At 37.7% G+C, this 20,158-nt stretch overlaps 1 protein-coding gene across 2 annotated transcripts; it reads right to left on the reverse strand.

Annotated features, from left to right (window-relative positions):
- Window positions 1-13,236: 13,236 nt before the first annotated feature.
- On the reverse strand, window positions 13,237-19,568 carry CXCL13 (C-X-C motif chemokine ligand 13). 2 transcript variants are annotated; one of them, XM_043572410.1, is made up of 4 exons: window positions 19,443-19,568; window positions 17,479-17,611; window positions 14,608-14,688; window positions 13,237-14,087 (listed from the first exon to the last, which is right to left on the reverse strand). In XM_043572410.1, the coding sequence occupies exons 1-4, from the start codon at window positions 19,504-19,506 to the stop codon at window positions 14,063-14,065; spliced, it is 303 nt and encodes a 100-aa protein (XP_043428345.1). In that variant the 5' UTR covers window positions 19,507-19,568; the 3' UTR covers window positions 13,237-14,062. The 2 variants fall into 2 exon arrangements, with proteins under 2 accessions (XP_043428345.1, XP_043428346.1); XM_043572411.1 differs by lacking the exon at window positions 13,237-14,087 and having other exon boundaries at window positions 14,604-14,688.
- Between the last annotated feature and the right edge of the window lie 590 nt (window positions 19,569-20,158).

Raw genomic sequence — 20,158 nt, forward strand, 5'->3', positions numbered from 1 at the left:
CATAACACTCTCCAGTTCCATCCATGTTGCTACAAAAGGCCACATTTCATTCTTTCTCATTGCCACGTAGTATTCCATTGTGTATATAAACCACAATTTCTTTATTCATTCATCAGTTGATGGACATTTAGGCTCTTTCCATAATACGGCTATTGTTGAAAGTGCTGCTATAAACATAGGGATACAAGTGCCCCTATGCATCAGCACTCCTCTATCCCTTGGGTAAATTCCTAGCAGTGCTATTGCTGGGTCATAGGGTAGGTCTATTTTTAATTTTTTGAGGAACCTCCGCACAGTTTTCCAGAGTGGCTGCACCAATTTGCATTACCACCAAAAGTGCAAGAGGGTTTCTGTTTCTCTACATCCTCGCCAGCATCTATAGTCTCCTGAATTGTGCATTTTAGCCACTCTGATTGGCATGAAGTGGTATCTCAGTGTGGTTTTGATTTGTATTTCCCTGATGAAGAGTGACGTTGAGCATCTTTTCATGTGCCTATTGGCCATCTGGATGTCTTCTTTAGAGAAGTGTCTATTCATATTTTCTGCCCATTTCTTCACTGGGTTATTTGTTTTTCAGGTGTGGAGTTTGGTGAGTTCTTTATAGATTTTGGATACTAGCCCTTTGTCTGATATGTCATTTGCTAAAATCTTTTCCCATTCCGTTGGTTGCCTTTTAGTTTTGTTGATTGTTTCTTTTGCAGTGAAGAAGCTTTTTATCTTCACGAGGTCCCAATAGTTCATTTTTGCTTTTAATTCCCTTGCCTTTGGAGATGTATCAAGGAAGAAATTGCTGCAGCTGAGGTCAGAGAGGTTTTTTTCTTGCTTTCTCCTCTAGGGTTTTGATGGTTTCCTGTCTCACATTCAGGTCCTTTATCCATTTTGAGTTTATTTTTGTGAATGGTGTGAGAAAGTGGTCTAGTTTCAACCTTCTGCATGTTGCTGTCCAGTTCTTCCAGCACCATTTGTTAAAGAGACTGTCTTTTTTCCATTGGATGTTCTTTCCTGCTTTGTCAAAGATTAGTTGGCCATACGTTTGTGGGTCTAGTTCTGGGGTTTCTATTCTATTCCATTGGTCTATGTGTCTGTTTTTGTGCCAATACCATGCTGTCTTGATGATGACAGTTTTGTAGTAGAGGCTAAAGAATTGAGATCATACCATGCACACTTTCAGACCACAATGCTATGAAACGTGAAATCAACCACAGGAAAAAGTCTGGAAAACCTCCAAAAGCATGGAAGTTAAAGAACACCTACTAAAGAATGCATGGTTCAACCAGGCAATTAGAGAAGAAATTTTGAAATATATGGAAACAAATGAAAATGAAAATACAACAATCCAAATGCTTTGGGATGCAGTGAAGGCAGTCCTGAGAGGAAAATACATTGCAATCCATGCCTATCTCAAGAAACAAGAAAAATCCCAAATACAAAATCTAACAGCACACCTAAAGGAAATAGAAGCAGAACAGCAAAGGCACTTCAAACCCAGAAGAAGAAGAGAAATAATAAATATCAGAGCAGAAATAAACAATATAGAATCTAAAAAACCTGTAGAGCAGATCAATGAAACCAAGAGTTGGTTTTTTTGAAAAAATAAACAAAATTGATAAACCTCTAGCCAGGCTTCTCAAAAAGAAAAAGGAGATGACCCAAATAGATAAAATCATGAGTGAAAATGGAATTATTACAACCAACCCCTCAGAAATACAAAGCAATTATCAGGGAATACTACAAAAAATTATATGGACAACCTGGAAGAAATGGACAAATTCCTAAACCCACACATTTCCAAAACTCAAACAGGAAGAAATCGAAAACTTGAACAGACCTGTAACCAGGGAAGAAATTGAATCAGTTATCAAAAATCTCCCAACAAATATGAGTCCAGGACCAGATGGCTTCCCTGGGGAATTCTACCAACATTTAAAGCAGAGATAATACCTATTCTTCTCAAGCTGTTCCAAGAAATAGAAAGGGAAGGAAAACTTCCAGACTCATTCTATGAAGCCAGCATTACTTTGATTCCTAAACCAGACAGAGACCCATCAAAAAAAGAGAACTACAGGCAAATATCCCTGATGAATATGGATGCAAAATTCTCAATAAGATACTAGAAAATCGAATTCAACAGCATATAAAAAGAATTATACACCATGATCAAGTGGGATGCATTCCTGGGCTGCAGGGCTGATTCAACATTCACAAATCAATCAATGTGATACATCACATTAATAAAAAGAAAAGAAAAGAACCATATGATCCTGTCAATCAATGAAGAAAAAGCATTTGACAAAATTCAGCATTCTTTATTCACAAAAACCCTTGAGAAAGTTGGGATAGAAGGAACGTACTTAAACATCATAAAAGCCATTTATGAAAAGCCCACAGCTAATATAATTCTCAATGGGGAAAAACTGAGAGTTTTCCCCCTGAGATCAGGAACACAACAGGGAAGTCCACTCTCACTGCTGTTGTTTAACATAGTGTTGGAAGTTCTAGCATCAGCAATCAGACAACACAAGGAAATCAAAGGCATCAAAATTGGCAAAGATGAAGTCAAGCTTTCACTTTTTGCAGATGACTTGATACTATACATGGAAAACCTGATAGACTCCACCAAAAGTCTAGAACTGATACATGAATTCAGCAAAGTTGCAGGATACAAAATCAATGTACAGAAATCAGTTGCATTCTTATACACTAATGATGAAGCAACAGAAAGACAAATAAAGAAACTGATCCCATTCACAATTGCACCAAGAATCCTAAAATACCTAGGAATAAACCTAACCAAAGATGTAAAAGATCTGTATGCTGAAAACTATGGAAAGCTTATGAAGGAAATTGAAGAAGATACAAAGAAATGGAAAAACATTCCGTGCTCATGGATTGGAAGAAGAAATATTGTTAAAATGTCAATACTACCCAAAGCTATCTACACACTCAATGCAATCCCAATCAAAATTGTACCAGCATTCTCCTCAAAGCTAGAACAAGCAATCCTCAAATTTGTATGGAACTGCAAAAGACCCCGAATAACCAAAGTAACATTGAAGAAGAAGACCAAAGTGGGAGGCATCACAATCCCAGGCTTTAGCCTCTAATGTTAGTCACCTTAAATTTGTAGTGAGAATGTACTCATTATTAATTTTGCTTTTTCCAGTAACATCCTGGAAAAATACTAGTGTCCTAGTATCATGATATAATTTTATTATTTAAAATTCACAAATTCACTGGAATTTAAGCGGAAAATATTTTTTTTAAATTTTATTTTTTAAATTTACATCGAAATTAGTTAGCATATAGTGCAACAATGATTTCAGGAGTAGATTCCTTAATTCCCCTTACCCATTTAGCCCATCCCCCCTCCTACAACCCCTCCAATAACCCTCTGTTTGTTCTCCATATTTACGAGTCTCTTATGTTGTGTCTCCCTCCTTGTTTTCATATTATTTTTGCTTCCCTTCCCTTATGTTAATCTGTTTTGTCTCTTAAAGTCCTCATATGAGTGAAGTCTTGTGATATTTGTCTTTCTCTGACTAATTTTGCTTAGCATAATATCTTCTAGTTCTATCCATGTAGTTGCAAATGGCAAGATTTCATTCTTTTTGATTGCCAAGTAATACTCCATTATATATATATACCACATCTTGATCCACTCCTCCATCGATGGATATTTGGGCTCTTTGCATACTTTGGCTATTGTTACTAATGCTGCTATAAACATTGGGGTACATGTGCCCCTTTGAAACAACATACCTGTATCTCTTGGATAAACACCTAATAGTGCAATTGCTGGGTCATAGAGTAGTTCTATTTTTAATTTTTTGAGGAAAAAAATTTTTTTTTTCCCAGAGTGGCTGCACCAGCTTGCATTGCCACCAACAATGTAAAAGAGATCCTCTTTCTCCGCATCCTCGCCAACATCTGTTGTTGCCTGAGTTGTTAATGTTAGCCATTCTGACTAACAAATGTTAGCCATTCTGTTAATGTTAGCCATTCTGTGTGAGGTGGTATCTTGTGGTTTTCATTTGTATTTCCCTGATGATGAGTGATTTGAGCAGTTTTTCATGTGTCAGTTGGCCATATGGATGTCTTCCTTGGAGAAGTGTCTATTCATGTCTTTTGCCCATTTTTTCACTGGATTATTTGTTTTTTGGGTGTTGAGTTTGAAAACTTCTTTATAGATTTTTGATACTAACCCTTTATCTGCTATGTTGTTTGCAAATGTCTTCTCCCATTCCATCAGTTGCCTTTTAGTTTGCTGATTGTTTGCTTCTGTGCAGAAGGTTTTTATTTTGATGAGGTCTCAATAGTTCATTTTTGCTTTTGTTTCCCTTGCCTCTGGAGATGTGTTGAGTAAGAAGTTGTTGTGGCCAAGATCAAAGAGGTTTTTGCCTGCTTTCTCCTTGAGTATTTTGATGACTTCCTGTCTTACATTGAGGTCTTTCATCCATTTTGAGTTTATTTTTGTGTATGGTGTAAGAAAGTGATCCAGGTTCATTCTTCTGCATGTTGCTGTCCAGTTTTCCCAGCACCACTTGCTGAAGAGACTGTCTTTATTCCATTGGATATTCTTTCCTGCTTTGTCAAAGATTAGTTGGCCATACATTTGTGGGTCTGTTTCTGGGTTCTCTATTCTGTTCCATTGATCTGAGTGTCTGTTTTGTGTCAGTACCATACTGTCTTGATGGTTACAGCTTTGTAGTACAGCTTCAAGTCCGGGATTGTGATGCCTCCTGCTTTGGTTTTCTTTTTTCAAGATTGCTTTGGCTATTCTGGGTCTTCTCTCATTCCATACAAATTTTAGAATTATTTTTCTCGCTATGTGAAGAATTCTGGTGTTACTTTGATAGGGATTTCATTGAATATGTAGATTGCTTTAGGTAGTATTGAAACTTTATCAATATTTGTTCTTCCTATCCAGGTGCATGGAATATTTTTCCATTTTTTTGTGTCTTCTTCAATTTCTTTCATAAGCTTTCTATAGTTTTCAGTGTATTGATTTTTCACCTCTTTGGTTAGATTTATTCCTAGGTATTTTTATGTTTTTTGGTGCAATTGTAAATGGGATTGGTTCCTTGATTTCTCTTTCTGTTGCTTCATTGTTGGTGTATAGGAATGCAACTGATTTTTGTGCAATGATTTTATATCCTGGAACTTTGCTGAATTCATGAATCAGTTCTAGCAGTTTTTTGGTGGAATCTTTTGGGTTTTCCATATAGAGTATCATGTCATCTGCAAAGAGTGAAAGTCTGACCTCCTCCTGGCTGATTTGGAGACTTTTTATTTCTTTGTGTTGTCTGATTGCTGAAGCTAAGACTTCAAATACTATGTTGAATAACAGTGGTGAGAGTGGACATCCCTGTCTTTTTCCTGATCTTAGGGGGAAAGCTCTCAGTTTTCCCCATTGAGGATGATATTAGCGTTGGGTTGTTCATATATGGCTTTTATGATCTTGAGGTATGATTCTTCTATCCCTACTTTCTTGAGGGTTTTTATCAAGAAAGGATGCTGTATTTTGTCAAATTCTTTCTCTGCATCTATTGAGAGGATCATATGGTTCTTGTCCTTTATTTTATTGATGTGATGAATCATGTAAATTGTTCTGCGGATATTGAACCAGCCCTGCATCCCAGGTATAAATCCCACTTGGTCATGGTAAATAACTTTTTTAATGTATTGTTGAATCTGGTTGGCTAATATCTTGTTGAGGATTTTTGCATCCATGTTAATCAGGGTGGAAAATCTTAATATTATACAATTATATTAGATTTCAGTGACAATCATCAATTGGTTTATATCTGTCAGCATTTCCAGTGCACAATGGTAGTTATAAATATGGTGAGATTCTACCTTCTCCTAGTCATATGTTCTAGGTAATATGGTAAAGAAATATTTTCTAAATATTCCAAACAAATTATGTGCTGTACAAGATCTCCTTCGTTTTGCACAAGAGTTGCTTACTGAATATCGGGATGCTGTGTGGGAGACAAATACATGAAAATTGGATTCTCTGTCTCCAAGAAATTTATAATCCAATTAGAGAAATAGGATGAACATGTGAAAATTTATTTTTGTACTATTATAATAGTAATAAATGAGATAATTAGAAGGCATTCATCCATTCATTCACTCATTTATTCATTCAACAAATATTTCTTGAACTCCTACTATGTTCAAGGCCATAACTGATGCTAAGGATACAAGGATGAACAAAACCAACACAGTTCTTGATCTCATGGAGTTTATAGCCTAATAGAGAAACATATATTTATTACATGGTCACAATAACGAGTGTCTTATTAGTGATTGAGGTAAATGCTCTTAAGGATTTCTGTGAGAGCATATCACAAAGAGATCTAACCTAGGCTGGAAGGATATGGAAGGCTTTCTTGAGGATGTGACTGTTAAGCTTAGAAATGAAACAGGAGTGACATCATTTGAAATGCATGTTATAAGGATCACCTTAGTGCGTTAGAGAGAGATATCAGATGGGGTGGAGGATACACACAGCTTTAAGCTACTTAATTACTTCAGGTGAAAATTGATGGCATCTTGGTATAAGGTGTTGGTAAGGATGGAAGGTGGGGACAGATTTGGGGAGTATTTACAGAAATAGGTCAACAGAGTTTTGTTATGAATTGGCTATGGAGCTGGTAGTCATTTACAATTAATTTTTAAATGAATCTTAGTTTTGCCTCTTATAAAATCGGACAATTGTGGACCTCTTACTAAGGAAGGTAGTGCTGGAATTGGACCATGAATTTTGGTCCTTGACATTGAGTTTTTGAAGTACCTTTACAAGATCCAAAGTGGAGATATAGCAGTCATTTGGGTAAGATAGAATGAAATTCACAGGAGAATAGGGATGAAAAATTTAGAGTCATTAATGTTTACATGGTCACAAAAACTTGGTCTTAGATATATCTCAGAAAATAAATAGTGATAAAAGAGGAGCTGTCACCTTTTCTATATTTGACTGGCCAGGGAGAGAAAGTTGAGCCTGAAAATAAGACTGAGAAAGAATGGCCAGAAAGAGAAGGAAATCTAGAAATGTGTTGTTCTGAGTGACAAAGGGAGTGATTGTAACTGCAGTAGTCCTCCTTTCCCGAAAAAAAAAAAAATGAGTTCTGTAAGATGAGCATGAACCCTTGATCATTGTACTTGTCAACTATGGCAGATTTAACATTTTCCCCATTTTTTTTACTCTTCTCTGTACTCATGTTCTTTGCCATATGGTTTTGCAGTTCCACTAAAGTGAAATAAACTTTTTGCCCACTGATACTGGGCCAAGACATATGACTTGCTTTGGCCAATAAAATGTGAGTGGAAGAAATAGATTCATAATTCTGAGCCTTGACCATAGAGGCATAGCATATTTTTGTTCACTTCCCTTCTGCATTTGCCTTCACCATGAGAAGAATATGCCCTGAATATCATCTGATACCTCCAAAATAAGAGACGTATGGAGTAGACCTGAACCAAACAAATGGCCTGAATTGAATTAATTCCAAAGTCACTCTTGTCAGCTGAACCTCAGCTCAACTAAAGACACATGAACAAGAAATAAATGTTTTTGTTGTAAGCCACTGAGCTACATAGCACTTTTGCAGAAATAGCTGACTTAAATGGCTACAGTGGTCATTGGTGACCTTACTGAGAGTTGGTTTGGGGTAGTGAGGAAGTGAAAGCCTCATCTTGAGGGTGCTACAGAGTGAGAGGACCTGGGGAAGTGGAGATGTTGAGTATAGACAACGCAAGAGGTTTGGCTGTGATGGAGGTGAAGAAAGGTAGGGATGATAGTCAGAAAAGGGCCAGGAAGAATTTTTTTGTTCGTTTTTGACAGAGACTAAAATATGTTTAAATGGTATGCAGATGGAACTGGGAGGAAGTGCTTGATTATAGAAGAAAACAAAAGTATGGTTAATGACTCCTGAGATAGTGAAAGGGGATGAGATTTAAAACAGGTAGAGGGATTGGTCATGGAGGAATGAGGAGGAGAGTTACCTACTCTGATGTAGGAAAAGGGAATTGATAAGGGGGAGATTTGGGTAGACTTGTAGATCTGTTGGGAGAGAATTAGAAGGTGTTCCATCATCATATCATTTCAAGTAATTTACTACTTTTCTGTCAAGGAGGGAGAAATACTGTCCAATTAAAGTTAAGCTAGAAGACACATCTGATCACTTCCCAAATTAAATGGATGATAAATAAAGAACACATCTGTTTGTCTTGCTCCTTCATATTACCGTCCTTTAAAGGTAACACCTCATGGTTTGGCTTGGCAGGGAGTACAGGATCTGAATGTGGACAACTACAAAACATTGCTGAGAGAAATTAAATAAGTTTTATATAAATGGAGAGATGTAGTGTGTTCATGTCTGGAAAGACTCAGTATTATTAAGATTCCAATTCTTTCCAAATTGATCTATAGATTCAATACAATCCCAGTCAAAATTGCTTTGGGGGGAAGGTAGAAATTGACAAGGTGATTCTAAAATTCATATGTTGTTTTCACTCTTATGTGGATCCTGAGAAACTTAACAGAAGGCCATGGAGGAGGAGAAGGAAAAAAAAAGGCTAGAGAGGGAGGGAGCCAAAACATAAGAGACTCTTAAAAACTGAGAACAAACTGAGGGTTGATGGCGGGAGGGAGGGGAGGGTGCGTGATGTATTGAGGAGGGCACCTGTTGGAAGGAGCACTGGGTGTTGTATGGAAACCAATGTGACAATAAATTTCATATTAAAAAAAATAAATAAACATTTAAAAAAGAAAAAAATTCATATGTAAAAGCAAAGGGCATGGGTCCAAAATAATTTTGAAAAAAGACAATGTAGGAAGTCATGATACTGAATTTTAAGACTCACTATTAAGCTGTACTAATCAAGACCATATGGTGTTGGCATGAAGAGAGACATATAGATCAATAAAACAAGTCCAGAAATAGAACCATACATATATAATCAATTTCTTTTTGATAATTTTGCCAATGTAATTCCATGGGGAGAGTCTTTCACATAAGGTAGGTTTCTACTCTAAATGCATGGTTCTGATAAGCACATTAAAAATTGTTCAACATCATTAGCCATTTTAATTAAGACAAATTAAGATCATAAGAGATTAAACATTTGCTAAAATATCTAAAGTTTAAAAGACTTTAAAGTTTAAAAGACTTTACATCTTTCTGTAAAGATGTAAACTGAAATTCTCATATATTGCTGGTGGGAATGCAAAATAGTAGAGATACTTTGGAAAACAGTCTAGCATCTTCTTATAAAGTTAAATATGCATCTACCATATGACCCAACAATCTCACTTCTAGGTATTTACTCAAGAGCAACAAAATCATATGTTCCTACAAAGACTTGTGTGTGAATGTTGAAAGCAGTTATATTCATAATAGTTGAAAACTGGAAACAATTCAAATGCCCATCAACTGGTGACTGAATCAACTGTGGTATATGCATACAATGGAATAGTAGTCAGCAACAACAAAAAAAATTAAACCACTGATATATTCAATAACATGATGAACCTCAAAAACTTTATGCAAAGTAAAAGTAGCCAGACAAAAAAGATGCATACTGTATATTTCCATTTATATGACATTCTGGAAAAGGCAAAATGATAAGAACACAACAGGGACTGGGGTTGTAATGAACTGAATGTTTGTGTCTCCTCAAAATGTGTATGCTGAAGCTCCACCCTCCAATGTGATGATATTAGGAGGTAGGGCCTTTGGGAGATAATTAGCATCAGATGGGGTCATAAGGGTGGAGTCTTCATGAACAGGATTGCCAGAGAGCTCACTTCCCTCTCTGTTCTCTTTTTTGTGAGGCTACAAGGAAAAAGTTATCAGTCTGCAACCCAGAGGAGGGATCTCACCAGAACCCAATCATGTTGGCATTCTGATCTTGGACTTCCAATCTCCAGACTGTGAGAGGTAACTTTCTGTTACTTATAAGTCACTCATCCTTTGGTACTTTTCAGTAGCAGTAGAAACTGACTAAGACAAGGGCAGTTTGAGCTAACTCACTGAACATTTAAAGAGGGTGAATTTTATTGTATATAAATCACAACAATTAACCTGATATTTAGAAGAAGAAAACTCCCCAGATAACTCTAATGTATTATGAGGGTTAGGGGACCTTATCCTAGAACAATGTTTTTCAAACTTGAATCACCTGGAGGGATTGTGAAAGTTTTTCTTTTTTTTCCCTCAAGTGTTTACTGACACCAACCAATTCTCCAATTCTCTGATGCCAACTGGGTGTCCAACAATTTAATTCAATTCTGTCACTATCTGTAGTTAGCATAGACCCCACAGGTTAAAGGCTCAGTCCCACAAAACTACTCCCACTTTAGATAATAGCTGCAAATGGGGTTCTCAGGCTATTTACATTTCTTCCTAGCTGATTACATGTTCTGAGATTCCCACAATCCTGCTTCAAGTTTGATAATTTCCTGGAATGACTCATAGAATCCCGGAAAGTGGCTTACTATTACTGGTTTATTATAAAAGATACAACTCAGGAACAGCTGGGTGGAACAGATGCATAGGATGAGGCATGGGCAGGAGGGGGATGGGGGATATTGTTTCATGTCCTCTCCAGGTGTACCACCCTTCCAGCACCTCAAGGTATTTACCAACTCAGAAGCTCTCCAAACATTATTGTTTAGGGATTTTTAATGGATGTTCCATTACATAGGTGTGATTGATTAAATCATTGGCCATTGATGATTGAAAATCTCCAGCCCCTCTCCCCTCCCTGGAGGTCAGAGGTGAGGCTGAAAGGTCCAATTCTTTAATCACATGGTTGGTTCCTCTGGAAACCAGCCCCCATCCTGAAGCTATCTATGAGGTAACCAATGGTTACCTCACTAGCATAAACTCAGGTGTGGTTGAAAGGGGCTCATTCTGAACAAAAGACAATCCTATGAGTCAGGAAATTCCAAGGGGTTTTGGAGATCTGTGCCAGGAAATAGAGTTTTTGTTATATCACAGTTTATTACAACTCTGGGCCCAACCCCTGGGTTTCTGATTCAGTAGGCCTGGAGAGGGGCTTGAGAATATGTATTTTAACAAGTATCCAGATGCTGCCAATGGTGCTCTTCAGAGGGACTATGCATAGAGAACTTCTGTCCTTGAGGGTCACAAAATGATGTGATATCTCTTTCAAATATTACCCTTCTGACCCATCGGCTTCCTCTCCTTCTCAGTTCCACCAAGTTTTCTGTAAACCAACACATTCATTGTGTTTAAAAGTACCACCGAACTTTACCTCAGAGCAAAAAGCCTTGGGGAATGTACCAATCCTTACACAGAGTTGGAAGCAATAAAATGACACATCTCAGTGACAGGGAAGAGTTGTAAAAAGGAAGGCAATAGAAAATGGAAACCACTAAGGCAGAACTCATACAGCTGGGCAAGCCATGTCCAGGTGAGGTAGGGCTAAGCCCCTTCAGGGGTTAGAAAGGAGAATTCTGCTTCCCTTTGACATAGAGAATCTTTTCCTTTGGGCTTCTACCAGTAAGATGGGTTTGAGTAGAGCAATTGAGGCTTGGCTCACTTTGTGAGAGGTTCCCTGTGTTATGCTACCAAGAGCTCCCTGCATAGCTTGGCCTTCTAACTCCTGCACTTTGTTTCCCAGAGTTGAACGTCCTGCGTTGGCCAGCATTAACTTGTGTTTTCCCTTCAGTTCTATTTCACTCTGGATTTTCATTAATTTAATTATGTATGTTTGCATGTATGTGACCATGGATTACCTGAATTTTGCCTTACCATTTCATTATTCTGTCTTTCTGAACCCAAACACGCTCAGATCAGCTAATGATCACTTTTCCTCAGACACTCATTAAATGGCTCAACAAGTTATCCTGCATTTAACTGTGGGTTAAGATCCCTGTCCCCAATCAGACTGAACACCTCCAAATCTACTGTGACTTTTGAGAAGCTGGTAGTTGTGTGGTAAGGAAAGCAAGTTTGAGAACCCTCCCTGGTCCTGTTGTTTCATTTCTAATCCCACATTTTCCCACTGTCTTCATGCTGTCTTCTCAACCCAAGGGAGGCTTGGATCTTCTGGAACTTTGATTGGCCCTGAAAAAATGGTGGACAAAGGGGCTGAGGTAAGAAATACATATATTTAGGAGTCAGGAGGCCCTGGGTTTGAATTCTGGTTTTGTCTTCTTACTAGTTATGTGATTTGGGGCAAGTAAATGTTCACTTGCATCAACTTCTCCTTCTGTAAAATGGAGCCGGTGATGTCAACTCCCTATAAAGTGTGGTCAGCATTGTGTGGTGATTAGAAGTATGCACTCGGCGTGAGTTTGAATTTTGATTTGTTGTTTAGTAGCTGTAAGGCCTCGAGCAAGTTATTAATCCCTGTGTGTCTCAGCGTCTGCCTCTGTAAAATGAGGGTGACATGAGTAGCTGCCTCATAGAAAATGGTAATAGTTCTTATTTGAGGATCCTAAATATTCATCTAGCTGCATTCTCAAAGACCAAAACAAAACTAAAGAGTGATGTGATTCCTGACCTCTAAAAGTAGAAGTCTGGAAAGTGCTAGAATGCAGGATTTTGATGGCATTTTATGATCCATTTTATGATTCCTGTTGTAGACAACAGAAAAAGTAGCATTAATATGTTCTCTTTACTCCCATCCAAGAAATCTATTTAATAAAAATAAATCAAAAAATAAAAAAGAGAGAATTGAAAGCAGAAGAAGCCAGATATAGCTTTAAACCTGGGTGTGCTTGGAGTGGGCCCCCCAAAGCGGCAAGGGGAATGAGGGGCACTAGGGCAGTGGAACCCAGCCTACTGGGAAAGCCCAGCCCTGATGGGAGAGCCAGGCTGCCTCCAGGGAAGGAGGGGATGGGGGTTTAAGGGTCTACTTCTTCTGTTTGTCAAACCCAGTGAAAAACTTAGTCAAAGCAAACATTGGAGACTTTAAGAACCAATATAAGTGAAAATAGGTTTTGGTAAGAATTTGGAAATCTCTAGAGGAAATAATGATGAGTATATCAAGGAAAAGAAGCTCTCATAGTCAAGCATTTTCCCCCTGTATTAATATCAGGAATAACTTCACTCACCCATTGCCACATAATTTAAAACAACTGTAAAAGGCAAGCATCATGCAAGCAAAAATTAACATGATGAAGTCCTACTTTTCATTGTGATGAGTCAGAGTGTCTAAATTTGAGCAAATGCTCTATTAAGAATGAGTTCCTCATAATTAAGTAAAACGTTTACTTGAGTTTATTGAATAGCATTAGATCAACAGGAAGCATTAAAGAATCAGGTACCAGAAACCAAGGGAAAAAAAAGTCTGTGCAAAAGATATGAGTAAGAAAAGTTCATCAAAGCAAATGTATAAAAGAAGACATCTGAATATCAGTTTTTAAATGCTTTTCCTGAATATTCTACGAATTTAAGTCTGGAGATTGTTGAATGTTTTTAGTTTTTGTCCAGGACAGTAAATCTCGTAAAAGAACTCTTTCGAATGAAAAGGACTCCATTTTTTTCAATAGTGAGCTTTTAAATGGAAGATAGCTACTATGAGAGCCCTCTGTCTCTTATGAAATTCCCTGGGTTTCCCAGGCAGGTTTCAGTCCCTTATGGAATCCTGCTTTTCTTATGGTGTGAAATGATTGAAATGAATTCCATCATTTCCTTCTTAACTCAAGCCACATGTTCAGATTTGAGGTTTAAATTCTTGTTCCCCTAGTTTCTAGGAAAATTTAGTGTAAACCAGAGGTATACTATTCAAAGAAACCGGTGTGATTTATTACTAAGCATCCTCAAGGAAACTTTCTTTCTGATTGATAAAAATGCAAAGTCCAAGTGTATAAGGGTACTATAATTTTTAAAAAGCTCAAGTTGGCCGCATCAGCTTCTGTAAGCTTATTTAACATATATTTTCATGCTTGCTTATATGGGGAAGTTCTTTTTCTTGGAAAGACTCAGCCAAATACAAAACTAAAACCCAGAGCAGGAGGAGGGGCATAGGCAGGTGTCCTTAGAAGGGATATTGGCATCAGTTGACTCTTAAACGCTGGAGCTCATGGAGTTGAAACAGCACTTTTTCTGTGAAATAAAAACAAAAACAAGAGAGTCATATTCACAGAGAGACTTAGTAAAAACTGGTTTTCCTTAAAGATATCAAACAAGGACTGTTGTGCATATTGACTTTCCATTTAGTTTATTGAGCTACTGAAATGAGTCACCCTTACTCATTTGAAAAGTAATAATAGTGAAGAATGGATATTTGTCTTGGGAATTTCTCATAAATTTAAAATGGTCCCCATTTAGGGGCTTCTAGGTGGCTCAGTCGGTTAAGCATCTGACTTCGGCTCAGGTTATGATCTCATGGTTCGTGGGTTTGAGCCATGCACCGACCGGGCTGTCTGCTGTCAGTGCAGAACCCACTTCAGATCCTCCCTCTCTCTATGCCCCTGCCCCAGTCGTGCACTCTGTCTCTCTCTCAAAAATAAATAAACATTAAAAATAAATACATAATTAAAATGGTCCCCATTTTGACTACCCATGAAAGGGAAGCCCTTCAGTACAAATTGGAATCTGAAAACCCTTGGGATGTCTGACTTACCTCTGTAACATTTTTATTAATTTTAGTATCCATTTAGCTTGAGGGTTCAAGCATACAACTGACTTATTCTTCTTCCAAACTCTGAGGGGAAAGAAAAATAATAAAAATAAGGCAGTGTTACATTTTAGTCAATCCGGCCCTTAAGGAGAGTGGAGTAGAAAAATATTCCCGGATGAAGTGAAATTGGAGGTGGGCAGTTTGGGATCTGTGTGTGAGCCAGTGGAGCTGAAGATGAGGTTAACAGAATCTTACGTGTCAGGGGTTAATGCTTTGCTGACAATCTTTACATGAATTGGAGGTGGACCAAATAGCTGACTCTAAGATTGGCTCACTTCTAAATCTATATCACATTATCTTTATGTCCCATAAAATAGATGGTTGTCTGTTGAGCTTGGGAGAACAAAATAAACGATAGGAAACACTCTCTTGAGAAAATTTTATTTGAAAAGCAGATCCAATGACATTTAATGTGGGAGAGGTTACAGAGCTGATCGCTCCGAGTGCCCCTGGCATTTTGTTGAACCTCTAGTTAGTGAGGCTTTCACTGCTCTGAGAGATTCGATAACAACAAAAGCAGCAACAATAATAGCTAATATTGATCAAGCACTTACAATGCGCCAATCACTATCCTCAGCAGGTAACATGGATTATGTCAATCTCACACAAGTCCTTTGCTAGAGAACTATTATTTCCTTACATTTAGATGAGGAACCTGAGGTTTAGAGAGTTTAAATAACTTGCCCAAGATGGCACGACAAATGCAAGAGCAGGGCAGCATTCGAATGAAGGTTATCTGCCTCCAGAACCCACACTTTTAGCCACCACTCTACATGGGCAGGATCTGAATAGTTATCAATAAGTGCCAGACACAGTGCTGAATGTTTTACCTGCAGTGAAAGATGTGAGGTCTCCTAGGTGATAGTGACCAGGGACACTCAACCCTCTATCGGGGTGACCTCTGAGCAAAACGATTTCTTCACCTTCACCTTAGCAAGAAGGATCTGTCCATCTAGCTTTGAAACTCCACCCTTGTAAATGAATCTTAGAGAGGTCAGAGGTCACAGCATTTTGGGGTTCTTGGGCAGAGTCTTCCAATTTGGTTTTTGAGTTCATGAGGGAAAATAGATTTCTGACCATCTGGACTCACAGCATTTTTACCGATTGCTATGTATTTCTTGTAATTTCCAGCTTTTGTTTCTATATCTGGTTAAAATTCAGAAATACAGAATTTGGTGACAAGATATAAAATCAAATTTTTGCCCCTTCAAAATGATTATTGTTAACGAAGAGAAAGTTGGGGTGCATTGCTTCCTCAGGTTGAGAGGTAAGAGACTTGACTCATGACAGAGGAAATGTAATAAAAGAGAGAGAGAGAGAGAGAGAGAGAGAGAGAATCTCAGGTTTCTATGCAGCCAGAGGAACTGCTCTCAAGGTCATGGCTGGACTTGACATCTCTGAGTTTGAGACCAATAATTGTGGGTTAGTTAGAACCTTCATCAGTGAAGACATTAGGAAAAGTATAATGCCTTTTTAATGAAAAATTTTTGCACACATTTTTGATATCCCATATTTCTTTTTTACAAGTTGAACACAACTAGTGTGACACCCAAAGCACATATCAAAATGGGACAAACAAAAAGTGGCTGATTACAAACATATCAAATGTCTAAAGAAGTACAGGGGCAGAGCTGCTAGTGAGAGTAAAGTCAGGAAATGTGGAGAAAGATGCTGTGCCTAATATGTCCACGAGCTGTGGATGCTTGGCTCATAAAGATAGATCTAGGAAGGAGAAATCAAAGTTCCAAGTAGTGATACACAAAAGATCTATAGGATTATTTAAAAAAATGCAGTGTAACAATCCAACATTGCTTGTACCTGTGCTCTATGCCAGGTAAGGGATAAAGCATTGGGAGTAGAGAAACAAATAAATCTGATCCCTGTCTATAAGGAACTTATTTCTGGTGAGAGAGAGAATGGAAGAGAGAAAGAGAGCCACAAACCTGATTGCTTCAACACAGTGATGCTATAATAATCACAGCTAACATTTACTGAACATTTGTTACATTTACTGTTGTGCCAGGCACTATACTAGGGGCTTTGCATGCAATGTGTAAATTCTCATTTGATGTGCCATGGAAAATGTTATGATAGAAGTATCAACAGATTTCTCTGAAAGTACTGAAAAGGGTCACAGAAACAAGAGATCATGCTATTTCAGTTAAAGAAAATACCTATTAAACTTCTCGCAGCCACAGCTGACTCCATAGTCTAACTCTTCAATCAGAGTAATGGTATCAACGTTGGTAGATCTTAAAGCTAAGGGACTGTCCCATAAAATAGATGTTCAGACCAAGGACTGTAGTGGGTACTTATTTTCTTGCTCTTTAACTTCTGGGGAACAAAGTGTCTGCTTCTGCTGGTGATTTGAATTTGGTAGGAGAGAAGAGGCTTGGAGGGGGAACACCTCGGTGGAGTCCTGGTTCTGTCCCTTTCTAAGGGTTTGCCTCAGGGCAGTTGGTTAACCTCCCTAAGCCTCAGTTTCTGCACCTGCAGAGCAGTGATAACACTAGACGTAACTTAATGCCTGTTAAAGGAATATGATGAATGAATGTGAATAAAGCACTTATTAACTCAGGGCCGCTGCAAAGTAGGTACTTAACAAATATTATTGAGTCCCATTATTAGCTTGAGAGTTGTTAGCAACTCTCAAAATCAATCCCTTTGAGATTCTTGAATAAGAATACTATGCTGTACATATGAAATTAATGAAACATTGTATGTCAACAATACTAAAAAAATACTATATGGCAACATTTGATCTGATTTTCATTGGGAGAAAAGAATCACATACATTTTTCTCCTGCAACTTACATGATTTCTTTGTTTGGGCACCCATTCCCAGGAGGCAAGACCTGAAGCTTTTCAATGAGTTGGATGGGGATAAAGGCTGAGGTCTCTTGGACGCATTTACACTTTAAGTTTGTGTTAAAGGCCTCCAGAACACCTGTAAACACAATCAGTTATTTTAATCCCTTTGACATATAATTCATAACTTGAATTTAATTACTAATCTTTCATACGGTGCATTTGAAGATTTAAAAATTTCAAGTTGGCGCTTTCACCCAGATGCTTTTAGTTTGTGTATTTCTGCTTGTCTTGGCTTATTTTCGAACATTTTCTACCAAAACCTTAAAAATAAAATTAGCTTTCTAAAAGTACGACACCTATTGAAATTTGTGATAGCATTATATTGGTGCTCAGGTGATTGTATAATAAAATTTGAGAACCACTGCTCTGGGGACTTAAAACTCACTTATAATTCATACAGTGTAAAATCAACTGATTTGATCTTCCCTCCAAACGCATAAAAACCAAAGACATGAATCCCTTACAGTGTCCCCAGAGTAGTAATAAGCTGTTCTCATCATGCTCACCACCCCCTTCCTTGTCTCTCCAAGGAAACACCACGGGAGATATATATACATACATATATATATATCTACATATATATATATATACACATATATACATACATACATATATGTGTATATATATGTATGTATATATATATGTATGTATTTTAATACGAGATATATATATACACACATATATACATATATATGTATATATATATACACATATATACATACATACATATATGTATATATATATGTATGTATATATATATGTATGTATTTTAATACGAGATATATATATATATATATATGTATTTTAATACGCTGGTCCTTCATCTCGGTTGCAAATTATTACCAACGAAAGCTGATAATAAAAATTCAAGACTATTTTTATTCAATAACAGAAGTCATTAGTACTAGATACTTTTATAAGTTACTCTATCTCATGTATTTTAATGAAGTCTACCCTCTTAAGCCCAGTGCCTAACACAATGCTTGACACATATTTGCAAATAAAAGGGCCCTGGTTCTCAAGGCATTTACAATTTGGTGGACGAAACAAATGAACAAAAACTAAAATGTCACAGAATGTTGTATTTCACACCCGGGATCCAAACTACATGATGGGAACAGAGGACTTTGCCAGGGCAATGGGACAGCTTTATGGAGGAGGTGAGAGATGAAGTTCTTGAAGAATAAAAATAGCATGTGAAGCAAAATAATTGAAAAACAATGCCTTACACTTTAAGAGCAAAAATTTGTTTTTTATACCTGAGCAGACTATATCATTCAGACTATATCATATAAATCCAAGGCACATGCCTTGGATTTCCTCAGCTGTATAAAAACTTACAACTTCAACTAGATGTTTATCTATTTATACAATCGTCACCCCATTTAGACTTGGAAGTCTATGTCTTTGCAGAAAGCATGTACTTAAGTACCCATGTTGTGCTTACAGTAGCTCACATCAGAGCTAGCCAAATAGAATTGCACCAAACGTTCTCTGCAGGAGACCAACCTGTTGAGGTCAATTATCTTTAAACCCTATAAAGGGTTTAGTCGGAAGGGGTAGCACTGAAAGGCAGAGCCAAGAAGATATATACATGGAAAGAATTAGTTATAGCAGAGCTGCATCTGAAAAAGACCAGGAATAGACAAACCAACGATAAGTCACACGGACGCTGAACTTCAGTATCTCTATCTATGGATAATAATCTTAACAACATAAGTGTCTCTAACCTCTAAGAGTTAAATCTCTAAGCATATTACTTTTAGAAACCTAGGAGTACTTAGGTAATCTCCCCCTTCCCATTTCAGTCATATTGCTCCCCATTTTTTAATTAAAAAAAAAAGGAAAGAAATGCTGAAGACTATTTCTGCTCAAAGCACAATGAGAAGATAAGTGAAAGTTCTCACCATGGACTGGAGTGATGCTGTAGACCAACAGCATGAGAAGCAGAAATCCCAGGGAGAACCTCATTCTGCCTCAAGGTGGAGTTCAGACTTCAGCTCTGAGTCTAAACTGTGGGTTCTGAGGACAGAGATTCCTATTTATTTATACCAGTGAGGGCCCTCCCACTGCCTGTGTCTCCAATAGGTCAGCTGTGTCATCAGTTTTAAAAGTCCCCAAATATTGCTGAGCTTGCTTTTTTTTTGAACTCCCCTTGCAAATTTTATGAATTGGCTTCAAAGCACTTTAAGTATAATGAAATATGTCTTACAAATATAGATTATAAATGGCAGGGATGCTGCAGAAATTTGGGGGTGGGGAGAGAGGGAAAAGACATCAGACTGGAGGTTCTACAGGTCACTGTGATTGTGGCTTTGATTGCTTCTCTCAGTGAAGGGTCAGCAGGCTTCCTCAATGACATTTGTTTTGTTAATTTTTACTTTTTTAAATGTTTATTTATTTTTGAAAGAGAGAGAGAGGGAGAGAGGAAGTGGGGGAGGGGCAGGGAGAGAGGGAGACACAGAATCCAAAGCAGGTTCCAGGCCCTGAGCTGTCAGCACAGAGCCCAAGGCAGGGCTTGAACCCACGAAACACGAGATCATGACCTGAGCCAAAGTCAGACACTTGTCCGACTGAGCCACCCAGGCGCCCCTCTCAATGGCATTTGAAAGCATGTGCCAGG

The sequence above is a fragment of the Prionailurus bengalensis genome, chromosome B1 (genome assembly GCF_016509475.1).
Source record: "Prionailurus bengalensis isolate Pbe53 chromosome B1, Fcat_Pben_1.1_paternal_pri, whole genome shotgun sequence".
Classification (NCBI taxonomy): domain Eukaryota; kingdom Metazoa; phylum Chordata; class Mammalia; order Carnivora; family Felidae; genus Prionailurus; species Prionailurus bengalensis.

Excerpts from the sequence above, each read along its gene's own strand:
- CXCL13 (XM_043572410.1), bottom strand. The coding sequence starts at position 19,506 with ATGAGGTTCTCCCTGGGATTTCTGCTTCTCATGCTGTTGGTCTACAGC. Across the intron at positions 17,612-19,442 it reads CAGCATCACTCCAGTCCATG|GTGTTCTGGAGGCCTTTAAC; the intron begins GTGAGAACTTTC and ends TTGTGTTTACAG. Across the intron at positions 14,689-17,478 it reads TGCCCAAACAAAGAAATCAT|AGTTTGGAAGAAGAATAAGT; the intron begins GTAAGTTGCAGG and ends CTTTCCCCTCAG.